Source organism: Polypterus senegalus, chromosome 3 (genome assembly GCF_016835505.1).
Source record: "Polypterus senegalus isolate Bchr_013 chromosome 3, ASM1683550v1, whole genome shotgun sequence".
Lineage (NCBI taxonomy): Eukaryota > Metazoa > Chordata > Cladistia > Polypteriformes > Polypteridae > Polypterus > Polypterus senegalus.
In genome coordinates, this window is record NC_053156.1 from 254,065,784 (window position 1) to 254,091,431 (window position 25,648).

Here is a 25,648-nt window from a genome sequence, read left to right on the forward strand (position 1 = left end):
AAACACTATTTGTGAACATTTAGCAAAGATAATGTGTCATTCATAATAACACAAATGATTAAGTAGAAGAGAAATATAATATTATGCAAATACATCACTTGCTGCTGAAATTTAAAATTACTGAAGTTATGATTGATAGTAAATGTTAACTTTAAAAAAGCTCAGAAAGTATTGAGTACAAAGAATACGGGGGAAAACAAAACACAGGACAGATCTCAGTGGCATGAGAGCATCGACAAAAGAAAAGATAACTCTAATCATCATTACCTAAGTCCTCCTTGGGTGCTAAAAGAACTTTTATAAGAATTCAAACTGGTATACATTGAAATATTAACAGCTTACCTTGTAAAGCACATGACATTTGTCCTTGAAACATGGAGCCAAATGGGCATAAATCTGTAGGGCATAATAATATGCTGCCAACTGGAGAGATAATGCTGAATGAGCCTGCTTCTCAAAGCATTTGTTGGCATCCATTACCTAAAATGAAATTCTAATAAGTATCCTTGGGATAACCATGGGAGGCACTGCCGTGCAAAGTTCAATTTAATGGCAGGCAGCTATTAGCCTCTTGATAATTTTATACATTAGTAAATATAGAAACACAAAAATGACTCTAAAGAGCTTGATACTGAAGTAATTTGCCAGGCACTTCAGGACCCTTGTGGTTTGAATGTACACTTAAAGATAAAATGGTATGATGAAAAGCAAAGTGTTTCTTAAATTTCAAAATGCCTTAGAGCAACTGCAACATAAAAATGTTATCTCCCTTCTACACATCTATAACAATAACTACAATGAAGACGTCTTAAACTGTTTTCTTTGGATAAAGTTAATTGCAAGTAAACTATTACATCTTATTCCTCAACTGTCACTTAGTTTTCAAGATTTTTGCTGGAATAATGTACCTTTAAATATATCGTACTACCAATGGTAATGCAGGGGTTTCTCAAAGTCGGTCCTGGGGGCTCACTGTGGCTTCAGGTTTTTGCTTCAACCAGATTCATAATCAGTGACAACTGCTAACACTCATCTCAATTAATTAGCTGGTATTTTTTTCTCTTCTCTTATTCTACATTAAGAAAGTACAGAGGCATGATTTTTACATTTATAAGACATTTAGAAATATTTCCATTTTTGCTGTAGATTTAAATCATTAACTCACTTTTGCCCTTTTATATTTTGCCCTTTCTCTGTGCAGTTTGCTCCCTTCATTGTATCTTAATAATGACAATTAAAAAATGAGCAGAGCAGACAACCAGGCAAACGACATTGAATCATGAAAGGCTGTAAATACTTTAGCTTCAGACCCACTAATTAGAAAACAATGGATTAATTAAACAATTAGAACACATGAAAAAACAGAATGAACATAAAGATGAAAATATTGTTAAAATGAAAAAAATACATCATTCCCATATAACTGCTTAGTACATTTTAATATATATATACTTTTTTTTTTACCAAAGTTAGTTTTCTAATTCTATTATTCTCAAAACACAGAATCTGGGAAATAACAGTTCACTTAACTAGACCAGGATGCCAATTAAAAAAAGGAGCTGGTTGGAACAAAAACCTGCAGCCACAAGGGGTCCCCAGGACCGATGTTGAGAACCCCTGGTCTAATGCCATTTTACAATTACTTTACAGAGAAAATTTACAGTAAAATTCTTTTCTCTGCCGTAAATAAATAAGTCATCCAGTGAAGCACAATACATGCTCAAGCTGTAATACAGAAAGCTGCTTATTTCTGCACAGATTTCAAGTTGGAACAAGGGAGGAAAACAGGCTGTGTTTCATTTCAAAATTTAGTTCCTCGTAGTTGCATACATACATATATACAAATACATGTGAGTGTTTATATTTATATGGATGGACAGAGAAACAGACAGACAGAGAACCACATTTCTGATAGTTCAACCTTTGGCAAAATGCTGGGTGAAAGGGTAATGATGAGATATTACATGTAACTACAGTATAGTGATATACTACTTTAATTAAAAACTATCCTCTGGCATATTAAATTTCATCTTAGTGCTGGGAATTCATTATAAATCAATAAAATAAATAGCTTTTTGCTTAATTTACACCAAAACATTTATAGAGTTTCAAAATAAATATGCTGCCTGGACAAAGTTTTTGAGCAACCTGCATCTTTGGTCTTATCAGTGGCAGTTTATTGCTAACAGAACATACTGTACTTTGTTTAATATAAGTTCTCTTACAATTGGTGCAATAAGATGTGTTAACAAACAACAGAAAAAAATAATATAAAATACAGAAAATCAATTCACTGATTGATTTTATTTGATAATGTATGGAATACAGGCAGTCCCCAGGTTATGTACAAGATAGGGGCTGTAGGTTTGTACTTAAGTTGAATTTGTATGAAAGTCAGAACAGGTACATTATTTCAATAAGTACTGTTGTTGACTGGGTGTAACCAAGGGCTCTGCCAATGAATGATGGAGTTTCACCTCTCTCTGACCTTTGTATTATTTCTACTTTATTTTCCATGGTGATGGTTTTTCTCTTCTTTACTCTATCACCAGCACTTGCATCAGATTTGTGTTTCAGAGACATTCTTGAAGGGTGAAGACAAGAGGTTAAGATGAGCTCTTCTACACAGCACTGTACATGCTATCACAGCAGGAAGGCCCCATCAACACGTCTGATGTACTGACAAGAGACAACTTCCTGCTATGTGCCTAACAGTACAAGAAGGCTTACTATTGAGAATGACTGGGGGCGGTGAGGGGGGTTCATCACTCGCCCACCACACAGTCACCTCCACTACAGTATGCTGCCTGCAGCGTTTGCCCACCGAGAACGAACACGGTGTGGGCAAAGGCGGGTAGTGAATCACCCAACACCAATTCAACAGGCAGCCATCCGAGGCACTGTACAATGCTACCCTCGCCACCCCATTCACCCTCAACGGCCTCTGTTCAGCCACAACCGGGTCACCGCTTGCAGCATTATCAACCATGTGTGCTGGGCGGGCAGTGAAAAATCCCCCCTCTGCTCAATCCAGCCTGCGCCCAGTCAGGAGCAGTAGCTGCGGCAGCGTAGTGGGCAGGCAGTGAACCATCGTCCTGCACACGAGCGACAGCTGTGGCCCTGGTGACTATGGACCATGGGTCACCGCTTGTGGCTGGATGCCGCCCGAGGGACACTACATTGCACAAGCAGCAAATTCGCCCCCCTCCATCATGTATTGCATACAGGAATATATGTTATATGTACATTATGAATAACTTGTAAATGTTTATATAGTAAATTACATTGCAGTGCATAAACATGAATCTAATGAAACTAACAATCTAGAGGTGTGGCAGTATCCCTGTTAAAAAGATAACAGTTTTAATAAATATAAAAACAAAGAACTGGCAGAACTATACAAGCCTTTTGAATAAAACAAGCTAATAGACAACTACTGTATATCCTGAGCAGTTAAAAAAGTTGATCATTACCCACAAATATGATAAAATACTCCCTAAAGTTAATGATAAGATCTGTCACATAATGCATGCAATATGTTTCATAGTCTTAGCTCTTTTAATTATATCTTGTTAGATCTTGCTGAAAAAGACATGTAAAAACAAGCTCAAGCTATCAGGAGGGGAATCTTTTTTTAGTTCTGAACAATGGGCTTAATTAAAAAATAATTAAAATGGTCGTCCCATTTCAAAATAAAAAAGTGCAGACATGCTCTTACCTGTGGCAGTGCTAGCAAGTAACCTAAGGCTAAAGTCATGTCTTTTGGAAAAGCATCACTAGCCAGCTGCAGTAACACTGAAAAAAGGAAAAAAATATAGTTCAAATCAGTGCATCATCTGTCTTAAATGCTGTATACATTTTATATTATACACACATATTGGATATCTATTTATATGTCTATCTATATATAGTATATTTGTCTATCTGTTTATATGTGTGTATATCTATCTATAAACACCACTCTGCCACAACATTTAAGCCACTGAAAGGTGAAGTGAATAACATTACCTTGTTACAATGGCACTTCTCAAGGAGTGGGATATATCGGGGGCGCGTGAACAGTCAGTTCTTGAAGGTGATATGTTGGAAGCAGGAAAAATGGGCAAATGAAAGGATCTGAGTGACTTTGACAGGGGCCAAATTGTTATGGCTAGACTACTGGGTCAGAGCATCCCCAAAACGGTAGGTGTTCCTAGTATATAGGTTAGTACCTAGCAAAAGTAGTCCATGGAAAGACAGACAGTTAAACAGTGACAGGGTCATAGGTGCTCAAAGCTCAAGGATTTGCTTGGGGAGAGTGAAGGCTAGCCCATCTGGTGTGATCTCACAGAAGAGCTACTGTAGCACAAATTCCTAAGAAATGTAATGTTGGCTATTACAAAAAATTGTCAGAACACATTGTATAAATAAGTAACACACAACGCTCTGAAAACTATTTAGTTCAGCATTGTGAGTCTCTGCTACCAGTACAATTCACCTAAACAACGTGCTTTAGATAGAACTTTATTTATATGAGCAAACCCTTGCAGCTTGCTGATCAGAGTTCTCATGCTGACTTTTGTCCACTGCTGCAGGTGTCTGCAATGGGTGCATGAGCATGAGAATTAGACCATGGAGCAGTAGAAGGCGGCGGCCTGGTCTGATGAATCACATTTTCTGTTAGATCTTGACTGAGTCAGCAACTGACTTATAAGATTTTTTTTTCCATTTGCAGACAACCTAAAGGAAAAACTATTTTAACCAATAGATCAACATGATGGGGCGGAGGCCAACAAAAATACATCCTCACAAAAAGTTAATTGTGAAAAAAACTAGAGAAACCTGTGATGATATATCACAATTAATAGTCAAAAAAGAGAATCTTAGTGACATGCATGTGGTAGCATGTTTGATTGGGAGTCAATAGTATTGTGGTTTGAGGTCCATATCACTATTTTAAGTTATATAAAAATCAAGAAATATTTATTATTACACAGTTCTTATCATTGAAAAAAATAAAGTATCACATTGCTCTAAAAGATATGCACACCATTAACGGTCTATATTATTTTATTTTAACAAATATCTTTTGATTTCCTCTCAATTTTGCATTGACTTCTTCTATTTTCTGTCATTTAAACAAATTACAATATCAGAGTCACTTATGAAATTATAACTATTTCCATCCTATTTTGCCTGTATTGTTTCTTGTTAGGTCCCATCTCTGACAATATGACCATACTTTACATACAGGTGCTAGTCATAAAATTAGAATATCATGACAAAGTTAATTTATTTCAGTAATTCTTTTCAAAAAGTGAAACTTGTATATTAGATTCACTCATTACACACAGACTGATGTATTTCCTGTTTATTTCTGTTAATTTTGATTATGCTGGAGGCAGTGCTTCAAGAACCACCACGTACAGACGTATGCAAGACATGGGTTTCAACTGTCGCATTTCTTGTGTCAAGCCACTGTTGAACAAAAGACAGCGTCAGAAGCGTCTCGCCTGGGCTAAAGACAAAAAGGTCTGGACTGCTGCTGAGTGGTCCAAAGTTATGTTCTCTGATGAAAGTAAATTTTGCATTTCCTTTGGAAATCAAGGTCTCAGAGTCTGGAGAAAGAGAGGAGAGGCACAGAATCCACGTAGCTTGAGGTCCAGTGTAAAGTTTCCACAGTCAGTGATGGTTTGGGGTGCCATGTCATCTGCTGGTGTTGGTCCATTGTGTTTTCCGAGGTCCAAGGTCAACGCAGCCGTCTATCAGGAAGTTTTAGAGCACTTCATGCTTCCTGCTGCTGACGAACTTCATGGAGATGCAGATTTCATTTTCCAACAGGACCTGGCACCTGCACACAGTGCCAAAGCTACCAGTACCTGGTTGAAGGACCATGGTATCCCTGTTCTTCATTGGCCAGCAAACTCGCCTGACCTTAACCCCATAGAAAATCTATGGGTTATTGTGAAGAGGAAGATGCAATACGCCAGACCCAACAATTCAGAAGAGCTGAAGGCCACTATCAGAGCAACATGGGCCTTCATAACACCTGACTGATCGACTCCATGCCACACCGCATTGCTGCAGTAATCCAGGCCAAAGGAGCCCCAACTAAATATTAAGTGCTGTACATGCTCATACTTTTCATGTTCTTACCTTTCAGTTGGCCAACATTTCTAAAAATCCCTTTTTTGCATTGGTCTTAATTAATATTCTAATTTTCCTTGATACTGAATTTGGGACTTTCACTAGTTGTCAGTTATAATCATCAAAATTAAAAGAAATAAACATTTGAAATACACCAGTCTGTGTGTAATGAATGAATCTAATATACAAGTTTATCTTTTTGAATGGAATTACTGAAATAAATCAACTTTGTCATGATATTCTAATTTTTTCACCAGCACCTGTAGTTGGGAGTTTAAAAGCATTATTCTGCTGCATAGGTATGCGATAACTGACTCTGTAAATACATGTGCAAAATTCTACTCAATTCCAAAATGTTATTTGTTTCATTTTAGGCTAGTTGCTTGAAAAGTTTCTTAGTCAGGCAGCTACCCAGTGATAAACTGATGGAGATAATATGATTACCATCAAAGAATTAGGTAATCTAATACCACTGCAGTTCTGAATGAAGTGAATAAAGTGAATAAACGTTTTAAAGCTCGTGGTGAAAGGGCTTTTTCTGTCTGTGCTCCCAGGCTCTGGAACTCCCTAGCTTTAGTGGTTAGAAAAGCCACCTCAGTCGCCTGATTTAAATCATGCCTAAAAACACACTTCTTCACATTGGCTTTTACTTCTTAAGCTGTCTCATTTCCACTTGTTTCTTCCTATTTCCCTGTTTTATTGGGTCCTCTGGCCTGTTTTTAGCATCTCTGTTTTAATTTCTCTCTTAATGTTTGTGTTTAATATTTTGTTTTTAGTCTTGCTTCTTTTTAACTGTACAGCGCTTCGGTCAGTTGTAATGCTGTGTTTTTAAGCACTCAACAAATAAAAATGGTATGGTATAGTAATATTACAGTAAAATATTTGAAAAAAAATGAAAAAGTTGAGTACTGGAAGGAACTAATAACAATTAGCTCAAAATTAAAGTTTATTATCATATTAAAACAACATTTAATTGCTTGTTTTAGAAAAGTTAAACTGCAAAAACAGGCCACATACTTAAATTAAAGCACATGAAGAGCAATTAACTGTTGATTAATAAGATAGCTGGGAAAGAAAATAAGCAACTATGTTCTAGTGATCAAGATTTAAAAAACACTCTGTAAACAAGTGTAACTCTGATTTACTGTCGAGCTGCCCTATCAATACATCCTGAGGCTTTGCAGGATCCCCTCAAGTTTGCTAAATATCATGGCCGGCCTGTACACTGGTACTGTGAGTGCTGTGCAGAGTGGAGGCAAAACCTCGTAAGTTTTTCCCAGTTGATTCTAGGGTTTGTCAGGGGTGTGCTCTTGCTCCTACTCTGTTCAATGCTTGAAAGTACTGGGTGTTGGGAAAGGTTGTGGGACATCTGTTGGCGAAAAAAGATTCATTGATCTTGACTTTGCTGTTGATGCTGTGATCTTCACAGAGTCAATGGAGGCTCTGACTGGGGTTTGCAAGATACATAGTATTGAAGGATTCCTGTCTTCGTCTCAGTTCACTGGATAGAGTCCATATCTTACAACATACAGGTGCTGGTCATAAAATTAGAATATCATGACAAAATTGATTTATTTCAGTAATTCTATTCAAAAAGTGAAACTTGTATATTAGATTCATTCGTTACACACAGACTGATGTATTTCAAATGTTTATTTCTTTTAATTTTGATGATTATAACTGACAACTAATGAAAGTCCCAAATTCAGTATCTCGGAAATTTGAATATTGTGAAAAGGTTCAATATTGAAGACACCTGGTGCCACACTCGAATCAGCTAATTAACTCAAAACACCTGCAAAAGCCTTTAAATGGTCTATCAGTCTAGTTCTGTAGGCTACACAATCATGGGGAAGACTGCTGACTTGACTGTTGTCCAAAAGACGACCATTGACACCTTGCACAAGGAGGGCAAGACACAAAAGGTCATTGCTAAAGAGGCTGGCTGTTCACAGAGCTCTGTGTCCAAGCACATTAATAGAGAGGCAAAGGGAAGGACAAGATGTGGTAGAAAAAAGTGTACAAGCAATAGGGATAACCGCACCCTGGAGAGGATTGTGAAACAAAACCCATTCAAAACTGTGGGGGAGATTCACAAAGAGTGGACTGCAGCTGGAGTCAGTGCTTCAAGAACCACCACGCACAGACGTATGCAAGACATGGGTTTCAGCTGTCGCATTCCTTGTGTCAAGCCACTCTTGAACAAGAGACAGTGTCATAAGCGTCTCGCCTGGGCTAAAGACAAAAAGGACTAGACTGCTGCTGAGTTATGTTCTCTGATGAAAGTAAAGTGTAAAGTTTCCACAGTCAGTGATGGTTTGGGGTGCCATGTCATCTGCTTGTGTTGGTCCATTGTGTTTTCTGAGGTCCAAGGTCAACGCAGCTGTCTACCAGGAAGTTTTAGAGCACTTCATGCTTCCTGCTGCTGACGAACTTTATGGAGATGCAGATTTCATTTTCCAACAGGACCTGGCAACTGCACACAGTGCCAAAGCTACCAGTACCTGGTTTAAGGACCATAGTATCCCTGTTCTTCATTGGCCAGCAAACTCGCCTGACCTTAACCCCATAGAAAATCTATGGGTTATTGTGAAGAGGAAGATGCAATACGCCAGACCCAACAATTCAGAAGAGCTGAAGGCCACTATCAGAGCAACATGGGCTCTCATAACACCTGAGCAGTGCCACAGACTGATCGACTCCATGCCACGCCGCATTGCTGCAGTAATCCAGGCCAAAGGAGCCCCAAGTAAATATTGAGTGCTGTACATGCTCATACTTTTCATGTTCATACCTTTCGGTTGGCCAACATTTCTAAAAATCCTTTTTTTGCATTGGTCTTAATTGATATTCAAATTTTCCGAGATACTGAATTTGGGACTTTCATTAGTTGTCAGTTATAATCATCAAAATTAAAAGAAATAAACATTTGAAATACATCAGTCTGTGTGTAATGAATGAATCTAATATAAAAGTTTCACTTTTTGAATGGAATTACTGAAATAAATCAACTTTGTCATGATATTCTAATTTTATGACCAGCACCTGTAAAGCAAGACAGGAAGCACCAGGACTCTAAAGTCTTGGACCTTCGTACTTTTGCATAGATATCCAGCGACCTCATGACCTCTCATGCTATCCCAATCAGTCTACTGACTTCATAAGAAGAGTCACCAGAGACATGAATGTCACTGCTGAGGTAAGTAAACCTCTTGACAAGGTCAATACTCTCTACACAGACACACACTGTTGATGGCTGTGCCTAAGAGGTCATTCAAGACCTGGATCTTGATTTTTATCCAGGACATTTGCAAGCCTAAATCAGAGCCTGTACTATACAGGTCATAAAATTAATTATTCCAAATGTCATATATACATATGTATCTCTTTTTTTGTCAGTATGGCTTTGACATCATGGACCAGAAGGTGCATACTAATTTAGTGTGAGCAGGAACACTGAATAATAAAACTGAATAAAAAAATTCAAGTGACAACGAGATACGAAGAAGGCATGATACACCAGTGTGTGTTTGTCAGCTTTTATCCCTCCAGATCAAAGAATTTCCAGTTCCATTGTCTCAAAACACCACTCACATCTTTAGTTATTCCCTGTTTCAAATAAAAACTAACAATGTCAGATCTGTGGTGGTGGTGGGTGTATCGTGATTCTAACTGAGAGAATAAAAGTGAAAAAAACAAACGCTAACATTTATAAGTACTATAAATTTACACCGGCTGTTACAGATGCAAATCAAATGAATGTTTTTAATGCATAATATTAACAATAAGATCAGCTCACTACTCAAAACGGTAAATTTAGGAGACACCCAGGATCGAACCCACGGCCTTTTGATTACGTCAGCAGTTCTTACCACTGAGCCACAGAAGCTGTTTTATTATACTTGCACCTTTTCTGAAAGTGTATATTTGATATTTGGACTTCAGCCTTCACACATTATACAGTTTATGTCTACATTTTGTCATTTATTACTAAAACAGGGGTCCTCAAACTCGGTCCTGGGGGACCCCTATGGCTGCAGGTTTTTGTTCCAACCAGATTCCTAATCAGTGACAACACCTGATAGCACTGATCTCATTTAATTAGCTGGTATTATTCATCTTTTATTCTACATTCAGCAAAGCACAGCAGCATGATTTTTACATTTATAAGAATTTTAGAAATATTTCTGTTTTTGCTATGGATTTAAATGCTTAACTCTCTTTTAATTATATTTCACCCTTTCTCTCAGCAGTTTGCTCCCTTCAATGAATCTTAATAAAAGTAGTAAATAACAGATTAATTAAACAATTAGAACACCTAGAAAAGTAGAATGACAATCAAGATGAAAATACTGTTAAAAAGAAAAAAAAATACATATAACCTCTTACATTTTAATACTTTTTTTTTTAACCAAACTTAGTTTTCTAATTTGTATATTGTTCCCAAAACAGGGAATCTGGGAAACAACAGTTCACTTAATTAGCCCAGGAGTCCAATTAGAAACAGAGTTTGGTTGGAACAAAAACCTGCAGCCATAGGGGTCCACCAGGACCAAGTCTGAGAACCCCTGTACTAAAACTTGAAAAATGTTTCTGTTTTAACAATGTGTTTACACAGATTGTTGTAGACATAGAACACACACACGAAATGCATATGTTCCAAATAACGATATATTATTTCCCCTCTAAAACTCCAGCACTTCACTCCAAGATAATCAAGGCTTGAGCTGGGAGAACTTCTTGCCCTTTCTGCGGTGGTGGTGTTTATAACAGGCTCCTTGCTCCTTGTGCTTATCGACACATTTACAAGACAAAAGATGCTGATGGAGAGGTGAGAAGGGATTTAAGGTGGGCCGGATTTACAAGTTTTTTTGTCGGCTTTGGTAATTCTAGTATTAAGCCTCTTGCACCTCTGACAGAATAAGCAGCCGAGCCCAACAACAAACATAGAACACTTTCCTCTTCTTTCCTAAGCTACAAATTGTTAAAGGTCTTGTGAGAGCATGGGAGCTTTTGGGTATACAGTCATGTGTTGATTTATGGCTGACTGGAATAAGGTATTTCGTACTTACAGTCGAGGGTCATATGAAAATAATACGGAAATCAAATCTTGTCAAGTTGGGGAGTATGCACTGGCACAGTGTGTTGCTGCATCCACCACACAACAAAACAGCTGGTTGGCAACCCCCCAGGCAGACATGCGGTTCAGTCCAACTTTCGGAACTGACCCTCTATCTGCCAAAGCCAGGTGTTACGTGGGTGTCCCCTTGGCTTGATACAGCCACTCGGATCCTCAACAATGAGGATGCTGTGAGCAGGATTACCCTCGGGGAATTGCAGCACATGGCCGTAGTGCCGTAAATGATGCAATATACCTCATTTGGGAGTCTGTGAGCAACTCAAAGGATTCAACGAAGGGATACAGTATCGAAGGAGTCTAGTCTTTGTCTCACATCACTGGTTAGCATCCACATCTCACAATCACATAGCAAAACAGGAAGCACTAGGACTCTTAAGACTTGGAACTTTGTCCTTTTGCAAAGATATCAGGAGTGCCACACATCCCTTTTCAGCGATCTCAGGACCCCATGCTCTCCCAATCTGACTACTGACTTCATAGCAATAGTCACCAGACCCATGAATGTTGCTGCCAAGGTAAATAAACTCTCGATGCGTTCGACACTCCCTCCACAAACAGACACACTGCTGATGGCTATGCCCGAGAGCTCATTAAAGGCCTCAATCTTGGCTTTTATTGAAGAAACTTGCAAGCCCAGCCACTAAGACTCCTCACTGAGTCTCTCAAGAGCCTTGGTCAGTGCCCCCACTGACTCCACAAAGATCACAGCATTGTTGGCAAAATCAAGATCAGTGAATCTTTCTTCATTAACAAATGCCCTGTTGAACCAGGTAGGAGCAAGAACACACCCCTGACGAACCACAGAATCAACTGAGAACAATGCAGACATTCTGCCGACAGTGTACAGGCCAGTCGTGACAACCAGCAAATTCGAGGGAATGCCGCCAAGTTTTAGGATCTCCCACAGGGCAGCTCAATCAACTGAATCAGACGCTTTACTAAATTCAACAAATGCAACAAAGAAACTCTGCCGATAATTGAGTTTGCACTTTACAGGAACTCTGAGTGCCGGGATGTGGGCAAGGACAGACTTCTTAGGCGTAAAACCAGACTGCTCTGGTTGCTGGTAGGTGAGCAAGTGATGATGGATCCCATTGAGGATGACCCTAGTAAGTATCTTACCCAGCACCAAGTGCAGTGTTCTCCCCCTTTAGTTGCTGCAATCCAGACCATCACACTTCCCTTTCCAGACAGGGACAACGAGTCCTGTTTTCCAATCAGTTGGGATGACGCCAGTCTCCCAAATGGAAGCAAAGACTCCTTTTAATGCAAAGGGGACAGCCTTCCTACCAGCCTGGAGAAGTTCACCCCAAGTACCACAGGTTCCTTCAACCTTCCCTAACCTCAGCTGGTTCATCACCAGTGCATTCTCAGTGAGATTGGGTGGTTCACAGCCAATTGGAGGATCTGGCCCAAGAACCGTGGACCCAATGTCCAACATCCTAACCAGAGGACCAGCTTTCAACAGCTGCTCAAAGCAGCCAGCCCAGCGAGTCACAACTGCAGCATCATCAGTAAAGACCGTTTCATCACCTGCTCTGACTGCGACTTTCTGAGGAACAGATTTGGATGTGCATAATGCTTAAATTCCTCTGTAAGCAGGATGTGGGTTGTTGGACCATAGATAGTGTGTCACTAGCTCACAGATTCCATTAACAAACACCTTCTTATCTGCCCTTACAGCCATCCTTCTCAATTCTTTTTACAGACCAGAGCTGCCATCAAGCTGTGCGCTGCAGCTACTCTTGATAATATCCACAGTGCCCTGCAAGATGAAACACACCAACATAATCCTCAGCAACCTTCAGGGTCTTGTCAGGGAAGGTCTCCGACATCACAGTAGGATTGGCAGTCGCAGCCAGGTCTAAAAGTGCCTCGCACAAACTGTATGCAAACTCATTAGAAACAGCCCGATCTTGAGGTTTGGCCAAGTCCAGTCTCATTTAGCTGGATATTCTGAGTAGCAACAAGAAGTCTGTGGTCAGAATTCACACACTGGTAATTTCTGTAGACTCTGCAGTTCTGTAGGAGCCTTCGGTGTCTATCCGCGTGGATGTGATCAATCTACTTCACCGTACCACCAGCACTTAAGTATGAAAACCAATGAGATAGCTCAGGGCGCTGGAACCAGGATTCAGCGAACTGCAGCCCCTAACATTTTGCAAAGTCAAGGAACATAGAGCTACTTTCACATTGACCGCCAGACAAGTGGGGACTGACACAATCCTCATAGCCAGCCCTGTCAATTACTCTGTTCACCTTGTGGGCACCCATCAACCACCGAGCGAAGTTTCAAATTGAATGTCTCCCTCACAAGTCATCACTCACCATGGTCGGAGTATAAACATAAAACAACAGACAAGGAACCCAGAGAGTGCCTTAACCTGAGTCTCATATTATGCTCCTTGAAAGGAGTGACATCAGACACCATCATTAGGAGCCAATCTGCCATAGTATCAGTTACTCTTTGAGTATGACAGCCATCAGAGTGACCAGACCAATAAAAGTTGTACCCACCTAGAGAGATCTGGCCAGTCCCAGGTTTACGTACCTCAGAGAGTGCTGCAGAGTTTACGAAGCTCCTCTGACAGCAGAGTAGAGACATTACATTCCACGCTCCTACCCAGATGGGCTGTCTCAAATGAGGGCCCAAATGCTGCCTTGAAGCGGGCAATGCCTCAGCCCCACACCAGTTCTGATCCCCAACAGGACTGACCCCACTAGCTCTCCAACAGTTTTGTCACTTCTGGGAATGAAGCTCCCTACAGCTTCCAACATCCATTATATAATTATAATATTATATTCATAATGCGAGCAGCAGAGCTACTCCTGCTGAAGTTTTTGTAGTGCCTGTAATGCCAAACTTGCCAGTAGGATAATAATGTTCAAAAAACTGCCAAAACCAGCCTCAGTAATAAATCTTCCATTATTATAATTCTTGTTATTTCACAGGCCACATATGTTTTCTGACTCTTGGAGGAACCTTTAATGATTGTTTTGATTGCCACTGCTCAACATGGCTAACTCTCATATATTCAGCCCACACCACCTTCCATACAATGGGTTTTCTCAGCCTTTATAGTCCCACACCCCAGTTTTTCCTTTTTAAATTCATTGATGACTCACTAGCAGCAACTTCATTTAAAAACAGGCAAAATTATCACAGAGTGCTGCCTATTGCTAACTCACAACCCACAGAAACCCAATTGTCAACGAACGACTGCAATCTCCAACCCACCGAACTTGTAAAACAAATTCATTCAAAATGTGTGCCTATTACATTTTCACTTCTGTGGCATAAAATACAAATGTCAGATTAAAGCCTACAAGGCAGTTGCAGTATGGGATATGTCAATACCCTTAACAGTACCCACAAGGCTGTGGGCAATGAATCAAACAGGAATGATTTATTTGAGGAACGGATTAACTGTTTAGTGAGTGGAAAGAAAATATAAAGTGTTGTGTTATGCTGCACAGCTTGCTAAGTGAACCATAGCAGTCCATGAAAGTGCAGATTTCCATTCAATAACAAAAACTATTCTATGGATTCTAAGGAATTCTAAGGATTTCTTGAATAGGGCATTAGAGACAAATGTCAAAAATGGCATAAACCCATTCAGCAATATAGGTACATTAACGTTAGCTGATCATGATGAATTGGATCAGCTATGCAATATGTCTCATAAAGTTTAGGACATAAACTATTAAAACAATTAATTTTACTTATTTTCCCTTACTTTATGATGGGAACAAAACACCTCTTACTGGTGAAAAAAAAAGTCATTTTAAATCTAATCATCACCTAATAATGTGGAGTTTTTAATTACATTTTTTACCATTTCTAAAAATCGTTTAATTACAGTTTACTCTGTATAACTAGGTTTTAATTTTTAATACATTTTTTAATGAAATTAGGTCTCCATATTGACAGGCTACTACATTCAAATCTGACTTATTATATATATTATGTTATAGAAAATTAGTATTTTAACCTTTGATGATGATCTCAGTGACAGAATAAATAAGTAATAAAAACAAGAGAATAAAGCCTAATTTCTGAAAATGAAAAAAAAAAAAAATAAGCAAAGTATTTTAGACTTTATTGTTAAAGAAATGTGAAGGAACACAAGAAGAAATACCACTTCAGAGACAGCCACACTGTTAAGGACTTAGTCAATTTGAAATACTGTTCTGAATTATATCTTACACCTAAGCTAATTACTGTAATCGTAGAAGACATTTTTCAAAAGGTCCCTTTTTAAAACTACACACTCTAATGATAATAGCTGCGCAATTATTCCCAATGTTGAAGCCGATGTCAATGCTTGATGACTAAGTCTTGAATATAAAATAGTTTTCATATGTCATTTACTTAAGTAGAAATTAAGACAGAAAGGATGACTCATAAATAACACATATTTTGTTTATTTTTAGCTGTTCTGTAAAAAAAAAAAAAAAGGAGCGGAGATACTGTAGGTTGAGTATAAAATGTGTATACATGTGATGACTATAAGTTAGAAAAATTTTACGTAAGCTACAATGGGACTGTTGTTTCTCAGTCACCCATTTAAATCTTCAAATAAACCTAAAGTGGGTTCATAGTGTTTTCTCAGCCACTTGCGGCAATTTCCTCCCCAAAATCTAACTGAAAAAATTCTCCCGAAGATAGTGACATTTACTTTATTAAATACAGCGCTGTGCTTCCAGTCCATGAAGTCTAAACTGAATAATTAATAAAAACAGAAAAGCAGGTTGACGGATCCGTTTGATTAATGTGTACATTTTCTGCCTCACTGAAAGACCTCAGTGATATCGGCAGGTTTCCTTGTACTAAAAATGTAACCAAGAGATTGTGGTTTATAACTAAAAAATGTCAGTTTTTTTAAATCATTATGCAGCTGTTAGTATTATAAAACATGAAGCCAGAATCATCTATTAGAAAGCTTGCATATAAAACTAGTCACACTGCCTGACTATATAATATTTATGTACTCTCAATATAAAAAGTACTGGCACAATCATCACTGGCAAGGCATTTTGTATCTAACATCTGGGGCAATAGGGCATCCGAGTATCATCCAGTGCTAATCAATTTCACAAAGTTTGCATTATACTGAATTCTAAAACTTCAAGATAGGCAGAAGAGTTCTTAATCAGATGCACTATAAGCTAGAACTTTATTTAAGCCACTATTGACACTACTCCTGAAGGTTTTTTTCATAATCTAAATCAATTAAATCATCTGACTGTATAAAATGCCCATATTTCTGTCGTTTTCTGAATATCTGTTATTTCTCTCTATTTTATTTTTAATTTTTGTTTACATCCCATTTGGTCTCAAATTTTTCTAACAATTTAAAGCATACGGTAGAAAGAATTATGTTTCATTATAACCAAAACTGAAACCACAAAGAAGGTAGTGCGTGATATTACTTAAACTTTTATAATGACTATGGCTCTAAGGATTTTTTTTTAAATTATGCCTATGCCAGAATTTTCCTTTTTGTGTGCAGATTTCTCAAATGTGAACAGTAATAACCTAATTAATAATATATACCACCCTTTTAATAATGAGCACCAAGTCGTTCAAGTGCAAGTTTCTCACTATTCGTGTCACAAAAAAATCAGTCAAAAAATGGCAAGTTGGTGTATGGTCTGTCTTCATTAACATAAATCATATGACACCCTCTTATATTGTCATAACATTACAAATTTAAAAATTAAGTAAACAAAATAAAGGTAAGTAAAATAACATATTGGCTGTGAATTGTCTTAATTTAAACAGTAAAACCTCAAGTTTATAATCAAGTGGCTCTGAGGTGAAAAAATACAATCAATGATTATTAAGTATAATTTCAGTATGACTCTACTTGTTGTCTTAACACTAGAATTGCCAGAGCCTACGAAAAAACTCATAGATTCATCCCACCTTAAATCGCTTCTCACCTCTCTGTCAGTGTCTTTTGTCCTTTAAATGTGTTGATAAGCAGCAAGCAGTCTGCTATCACATCCCCCACCGGGGCACAGTTTTCTCAGTCTGTTTACCTGAGTGTCAGTTGCTTGGAGTTGTATAGAGTGAGAAGTCAAGCAAATTCAGACCTTTTATAAATACTATATCGTTATTTGGAACACATGCATTTCATGTGTGTTCCGTGTCTACAACGATCTACTGTATGTAAACACATTGTTAAAAAAGAAAAGTTTTTCATGTTTTAGTAATAATTGACAAAATGTAGACATGAAGTTTATAATGTGTGAAGACTGAAGTCCAAATATTAAAGAAACACTTTCACAAAAGGTACAAATATAAGAGAACAAATGCGCTTTTATTCAAAAATATCACTGCAGAAAAACAACACGCGTTAGGGTGCGACATTGACACTCATTTACTACGACTGCTTCAGTGGCGCAGCGGTATCAACTGTTGACTGGTAATCAAAGTTTCACGGGTTCAATCACGGACGAGTCCGTTTTGAGTAGTGAACTGCTCTTATTCTTACTATTGTAGAATAAAAACATACATTTGATTTCAGTCTGTAACAGCTGGTGTAAATGTATGATACTCGTAAGGGTTAAGATTTATTTACTTACTTCCTACAGAGTGCAGAGCTATAGTGCATCTTTATGTGAAATCAGCAGTGTCATTTTGGGTTTAGGGTAGGACTGTGACTGAGAGAATGAAAAAAACAAGGCTAACCCTTACACCCACATATCATACATGGGTGGAGGTGGGTACAATTCCAACAGAAAATGCTTTGTTGTGGAATTCAAATTTAACCTCTGTCATTTGAGTTATTAAAACCGTGTGAATTAAATAGTTTTTTTTTGTTTTTTTTTTAAATCCCTTACCTGTCATGACCACCCTTTTACACTGGGTAGAATCTAATATTTCAAAAGAGAAACCAATGTTATTGCTAATACTGTGCACTTGTTTGATTTTATGAACTTTGAGATGTGCCTGGGTCAAATGTGAGCAAAATGTTTATTTTTTTATTTCAAAAGTGGAAAACGTATTGCTGCTACCTCAGATTCTGTTCAGTTATAGCATTTGTTGTATTTCTTTATACATTATTAATGTGCCTGATACAGATGTGACCAAATGTAAAAAGGAATCAATGAATAAACATTACCTGTTTTTAAATATATTAATTTGTGTTGATTTAAAATTTGTCATTACCTGCTTCTTGCCAGCTGTTGAAAATGTCTGTCTCAGGTAAATTTCTTGGTTTAAAAATACGGCCCAACTGAAATTGTATTTGAATAGCCCAACTCTAAGGTAAATCTAGAAATACAACAACACTAAAAGGCCAATAAATGTAGCACCATAGACTAGAAACAGGCTTGCAGGATCTAACACAAAGACAATTTCACCTGGTAATATTGCTTTAAATAATAAATTACATTAATCACATTACAGAAATTTCTTGAAATGATGAAGTTAACAGTTGTAATTAACATTTTAATAACTTTAAGAAAGTTTGAAGAACATCTTCCAGGACTTTGTACTAGTGGTGCTTAATGAAGAAATGCCACCATTATGAAGATGTTTTTCCACTCCTGATAAAAAGCATTAAATTAGCATTAAAGGGATTCAATTGTGCTATTTAACATTGAAGTTTCTTAGGTACCAGTGTTTTTTGAAAATACATATATATTTAATGTGAAGATTCTACAGGTGAAGGATAAATACTTCATTTTATACTGTATAAATTAATGTATTATATCATTAGTATTGTATATTCTTTAATAGCTAACTATCTTCTGTGGTTTTAGAATTTAGAGTTAACTTAATGACACAATTTTCTTCCATTTACACACCGCAATTGGCCCACAAACAATTAAAATCACATTGAAGGATGAAAACAACAACTGTTATATTAAACCAAATCTGCAATCTGTACCTTCAGAAGAAGGAAAAATTTTCTGTCCTTCACTTTTTGTTTCTGCCAGCTTTCCAGTTCTAAGCAACACCTCAGCAAAGTTCTCCAAGGAGCTGTGTTGGTACGAGGTATACGTTACTTCACTCTGAAAAACAGTTTTACATATTTAAATATAAATGACAATATAAATATGTTTGTACATGATGCATTCTATTGATTTTTTCTATTCAAAAAAAGTGTTAATGTATTTTTATTTTATGAAGCTGAAAGATACAAAAAAGAACAGTATGATCTGAACAAATCACAATGTCACATGACAAATTATTTGACTCATTATTAAGGAATCACCAAACTTTGGTTAATCTCATAACAGCAGCTGGTGATGAGACAGATAAAAATTAAAGCAACCATGAAACAGAAAATATTGCTGAGCGGCAGTACCAAGCAGTGAGCTCCCCTCTCCTCAGTACATAAACATTTCTCTACCACAAAGGGCGGTCTTTAATTAAATCTGTAACAGTGATTTGACCAAAACCTTGTTTTAACATAACTTCCTCTTCAGTAAACTTCTAAATTAATGCAAACGATAATTTATCTTGGTTGTTTAGTGGTGAGGTTAGAATGGTTTACCTTTCCATGAATAAAGGGTGCCACAGTCTGTACCAAATACTGCACAAAATTGAGTACAGTGGAACCTTGGTTCACGAATGTCTCGGTATACATACAACTCGGTTTACAACCAAAAAGTTCGCCAAACTTTTGCCTCGGTTCACGACCATACACTTGGTATACGAACAAGCCAGTTTCCCTTTCAGTTTGTGCGTGCCGATGATTTCCGAACGTGTTGCACTGTTCTCGGTCAGACGTGCGTGCTTTTGCTGTGAACTCTTTGTGCTCTATTTCATTTCCCTTCCGGTTCGTACACACCGATTACTGTATTTAGGCATGTGTTCAGCCTCTGCCTGTTCATTGTTCTCAGTCAGACGTGCGTGCTTTACCTGTGAACTCTTTGTGCGCTACAGTATTTTGTGTGCTTTTGCAGTTAACCATGGCTTCTAAGCAAGTGAAGAGTGGTGAGAAGAAAGTTTTGAAGAAAATTGAAATCGAAGTAAAGAATGAAATTATTGAAAAGTATGAGCATGGTGTTTGTGTTACTGATCTTGCCGCCAAGTACAAGAAGTTAAAATCTATGATTTCGACTATTCTAAAGCAGGATCTATTAAAGCAGCTGATGTTGCAAAAGGAGTTACAGCATTAACCAGGCAGAGGCCTCAAGTGCTGGAAGAGATAGAAAAACTGTTGCTAGTGTGGCTGAACGAGAAGCAACTTGCAGAGGATAGCGTAAGCAAGGCGATGTTATGCGAGAAAGTCAGGAAGATTCATGGCGATTTGCTGCAAAACTATCCTTCTACGAGTGGCGAAAGTGAGGAATTTAAAGCCAGATGGTTTGAAAAGTTTCACAAGAGAAGTGGCATTCATAGCGTGGTAAGGTATGGAGAGGCTGCTAGTTCTGACCCTGAAGCTGCGAAAGAATTCGTGAAAAATTTTACAAAATTAGTGGAGGACGAAGGCTACATCTCGTAACAAGTCTTCAACTGCGACGACACCGGAAGAGGATGCCGAAGAGGACCTACATTACCCAGGAAGAGAAGGCTATGCCCAGCCATAAACCAATGAAGGACAGTTTAACCGTTTTGCCGTGTGCTAATGCTAGTGGCGACGTAAAAATCAAGCTGCTACTTGTTTACCGATTTGAGAACCCTCGTGCTTTCAAGCAGCACAATGTAAACAAAGCCAGACTGCCTGTGATGTGGAGGGCAAACACGAAGGGTTGGGTCACAAGGACCTTGTTTTTCGAATGGCTGCATGAGGCTTTCGCTCCTGCCGTAAAGCGATATCTCAAATAGAATAATCTGCCTAAAAAATGCCTTCTTCTAATGGGCAATGCACCAGCACACCCTCCAAGTCTGATCCACCAGCTAAACAAAAAACAGAAACCCAAGAAATCACAACAGAGAAAACACCTGAAGGAAAATATCCCTCCATCGTGGAGCCAGACTCTCCCTCAAAACTGTAACCTCCTCTCCACCCAGTTCCTCCTCACTTCATGCCAGAACTCGACTCATGCAAGGTTAGTTTTCTTGGTGGTTTATTGTTAGTTTTTGTATTACGGATTTTTCAGATGTTAATTTTTCGGTTTGTAGTGTGAATTGTTGCAATGTTACTTTTCTCTTTTTTCAAATGTTCATTTTTTTCCCTCCCCTGTGCTTAAAACTCATTTAAAAAAAAGTGCTTACAGCGATCAGGTTGTAAGGCTATTAGCGTGAACTCCTGCAATGTTACTTTCTTGGTTGCTTATGGTTGGTTTTTAAGTAAAGTTTGGATTTGTTCAAATGTTCCTTTTTTCCCCACTGTGCTTAAAACTCATTAAAAAAAGTGTTTACAGCGATCGGGTCGTAAGGCTATAGCCCAAACTCTTGCAATGTTAGTTTTCTCTGTTGTTCAAGGTTTTCCCAGTGTTATTCAATGTTTTTACATTTAGTTTACTATTACAATGTGCATTCTATGGTATAATTAACTATATTTGTGCTAAAAAAACTCTTTAAAAAAATATATTTACATACAGTTCGTACGGTCTGGAACGGATTAATTGTATTTACATACAATCCTATGGAGGAAATTGCTTCGGTTCACAACCAAATCGGTTTACAACCAGAGTTATTGAAATGCATTATGGTGGTGAACCGAGGTTCCACTGTATATAAATAACGCAGATATTCAATAGATCCTGTTAAGTTCTGTTTGTTTATCTACACTAGTAGCATTGGAAAAGTGACCACATCTAAAACTGATACTCTACTTTGTTAATGGAATGATATAAAAAAAACACATAATTTATTCGGCTTCTCATAGCTACAAAAATTATGAAACATAGTAACATATTGTCAGATGAGCAGGTAAGGTGCGAGCCTCAGAGGGAAGAATTTCTAGGGCTCACTGGGAGAAAGGTAACACACCAGCTTACATATCTTCCTATTTGCCCACATCACAGAAGATGTTGTACAAGAAAAACCCTGACTCAACGAGTCTTCCCAATAGCATGGTTTTTACTACTAACTACCATAAAGCAGAAACTAACCCACGATGAAGCTCATTCTAGGGTATTGCGGGTTGTGGGCCACATTTTTCAAATTGAAAGCAAATATATCTTTCAAAATATGCATGTCATTGTGTGCAGTCTGAAAGTTGCCAAATGCTCGAATAATCTTTTAAATAATATTTTAACTGCTACACTACCCAACTGTTGACATTAAGTTGTCTTTTTTTCCCCAAAAACCTTAGCATGTCAAAAAAAAAAAAAAAAAACAAAAACGCTGCAATGTATGGTATAAATAACTTAACATTGTGGAATATGGCCCGGACACAGACAGGCAGACATGATTTTAAATCACCCAACACATGTTTATTTACAATCCCTATTATTTATAATGAATACATAACCCCAAACTCCCTAAAAGTCCAGGCCTCACAATGCCTTTGCCTCTTCAGGTCGGCTCCACTCCTCTCCATATAGACTTCGTCTTCTACACACCCGACTCCAGCCATCGAATGGATGGAGGCGGACCCTTTTATCCACACCCGGATGTGCTCCAGGTGCCTCCCGGTTAGATTCCACTGGCACTCCCCTGTGTGGCGGAAGTACTGGCTGCAGAATGGAAGCACTCCGGGTGTGCCTGGTCTTCTACCCCAGAACTTCTGGGTGTGGTGGAAGTGCTGAAGGCCACTGCTCCTCAGGCATTAGGGGCGCATCCTGGTGGTGACCACGGGCCCCTACAGGGTTGAGCTTCTAAGCTTTGTTCCCGTGGTCCACAAAGCCACCAGGGCAGTCGCCCCCTCATGGTCTGGAGGAGGCATAAGCCCTCCTCCGGTCCTTCTGGACGTCCTGGCTGGGTACCACCCCCAGCCACACACCACAATATAATATCCTTAATAATAATAAAAGCTGCTTAATCCAATGCAATAATGCTGGTGTCTAAGACATATCCTGGCATGCGCAATTCACTCAAAGCAGAATTTACTATTCAAAAAATAGGGAAATACTCATTACTTTTATACTTACTTTATCTATGCAATACTCAGTGTGCAAAGACTCATAAAAAGCATTACAACTTTGTTTACTCAAATCAAGATTTTCCACTTCCATGTTAGTTAGTGCCGAGATCAGCTGATGGTCCTAAAGAAAGAGAAGGGAATGTAGAAAATATTAAATGATACTTTTTAATTACATTCCTTCAGTTACTGAATTCTTCAAAAAATGATTTGCAGCAAGCAATAAACAGCATTCTCACTTTATAACACTGTGATGATTAAAGTGTTATCAATTTAAAGTGCTGTGTTTATTCAAGTAATGAGGTCAGTCGTTGTTAAAGAAAATGTCTAAAAATAAATGTGAAATAGAACCACAGCATAGAGAGAAGTGTGTACATTGCTTCTTACAGGAAAAGGCGATGGAAAAAGTGCACTTTTGTTATACTTTTACACCAACATATGTTCCTGTGTTTGAGCGACACGGGCAGATGGGGAGTGTCTGATGATTGCATATAGTGCCGAAGTTACTGCTCTTTACCATTCTTTCCACTGCATATCCTGGAGTACAAAAGAAACAGCATACAGCAACAAGCGGGGACTGGCAGGAACACTCAATAAAACTGAATAAAAAGAAAATCAAGTGACGGTGAGATACGAAGAAGGCAACTTCGCCAGCGTTTGTGTATCAGAACCCTGGGGGGCGTTAGTATGCATCGTGGTACACTGCAGCACTATAGCACGTCTTTATGTGAAAACAGCCGTGTCAGATGGGGTTGTATGGATTGATTCTAAATGCGACAGAATGAAAAGTGTCACTCAAACACAGGAACATATGTTGGTGTAAAAGTATTTCCTGTAAGAAGCAATGTACACACTTCTCTCTATGCTGTGGTTTCTATTACATACCTGAAAGAAAGAGACAATACATGCGAAAACATCATCGCATTAATGCAATATTATTTGAAAACGAACAGCGTCAGATCGGGTGTGAGTTTATGCAGGAACTGGAAATTCTCTGATGTGGGACCTTCCCCCAGGGAAGAAAGTACAGTGTCAGGTGCTCATTCAGTGTAATAGGAACCATAGCACAGAGAGGTGTGTACACTGCAACAAGTACACGTGTCGTAAATGTAGGAAGGACGGTCCTTGGGTGTGTGGGAACTGTTAATATTTGAATGTGATGATTTTATATAGCACGGAATGGAAATCAGCACTTCTTAGCATTGCACCATGCAAGCTGTCGTATCAATCGCCTACTGTAACTTGCTTTCTTTTTTCTTCGGTTATAGAGGTAGTCTTCAATAAAAGTGCACTTGTTTTGTTATACTTTTACACCAATATACACTCACCTAAAGGATTATTAGGAACACCTGTTCAATTTCTCATTAATGCAATTATTTAATCAACCAATCACATGGCAGTTGCTTCAATGCATTTAGGGGTGTGGTCCTGGTGAAGACAATCCCCTGAACTCCAAACTGAATGTCAGAATGGGAAAGAAAGGTGATTTAAGCAATTTTGAGCGTGGCATGGTTGTTAGTGCCAGACGGGCCGGTCTGAGTATTTCACAATCTGCTCAGTTACTGGGATTTTCACGCACAACCATTTCTAGGGTTTACAAAGAATGGTGTGAAAAGGGAAAAACATCCAGTATGCGGCAGTCCTGTGGGCTAAAATTGCCTTGTTGATGCTAGAGGTCAGAGGAGAATTTGCCGACTGATTCAAGCTGATAGAAGAGCAACTTTGACTGAAATAACCACACATTACAACCGAGGTATCCAGCAAAGCATTTGTGAAGCCACAACATGCACAACCTTGGGGCGGATGGGCTACAACAGCAGAAGACCCCACCGGGTACCACTCATCTCCACTACAAATAGGAAAAAGAGGCTACAATTTGCACAAGCTCACCAAAATTGGACAGTTGAAGACTGAAAAAATGTTGCCTGATCTGATGAGTCTCGATTTCTGTTGAGACATTCAAATGGTAGAGTCAGAATTTGGCGTAAACAGAATGAGAACATGGATCCATCATGCCTTGTTACCACTGTGCAGGCTGGTGGTGGTGGTGTAATGGTGTGGGGGATGTTTTCTTGGCACACTTTAGGCCCCTTAATGCCAATTGGGCATTGTTTAAATGCCACGGGCTACCTGAGCATTGTTTCTGACCATGTCCATCCCTTCATGACCACCATGTACCCATCCTCTGATGGCTACTTCCAGCAGGATAATGCACCATGTCACAAAGCTCGAATCATTTCAAATTGGTTTCGTGAACATGACAATGAGTTCACTGTACTAAAATGACCCCCACAGTCACCAGATCTCAACCCAATAGAGCATCTTTGGGATGTGGTGGAACGGGAGCTTCGTGCCCTGGATGTGCATCCCACAAATCTCCATCAACTGCAAG

General features: G+C 38.5%; 1 protein-coding gene across 1 annotated transcript in view; it reads right to left on the reverse strand.

Moving 5' to 3' along the window:
• Positions 1 to 25,648, reverse strand: part of nbas (NBAS subunit of NRZ tethering complex) — a 418,366-nt gene that overhangs the window by 212,277 nt on the left and 180,441 nt on the right. Inside the window, exons 37-40 of the mRNA XM_039748931.1 lie at positions 23,267 to 23,380; positions 19,168 to 19,291; positions 3,719 to 3,795; positions 343 to 480 (exon numbers count right to left, since the gene is read on the reverse strand). Of these exons, the coding sequence (XP_039604865.1) occupies positions 343 to 480; positions 3,719 to 3,795; positions 19,168 to 19,291; positions 23,267 to 23,380 (453 nt within the window). The remainder of the gene's footprint in view (positions 1 to 342; positions 481 to 3,718; positions 3,796 to 19,167; positions 19,292 to 23,266; positions 23,381 to 25,648) is intronic.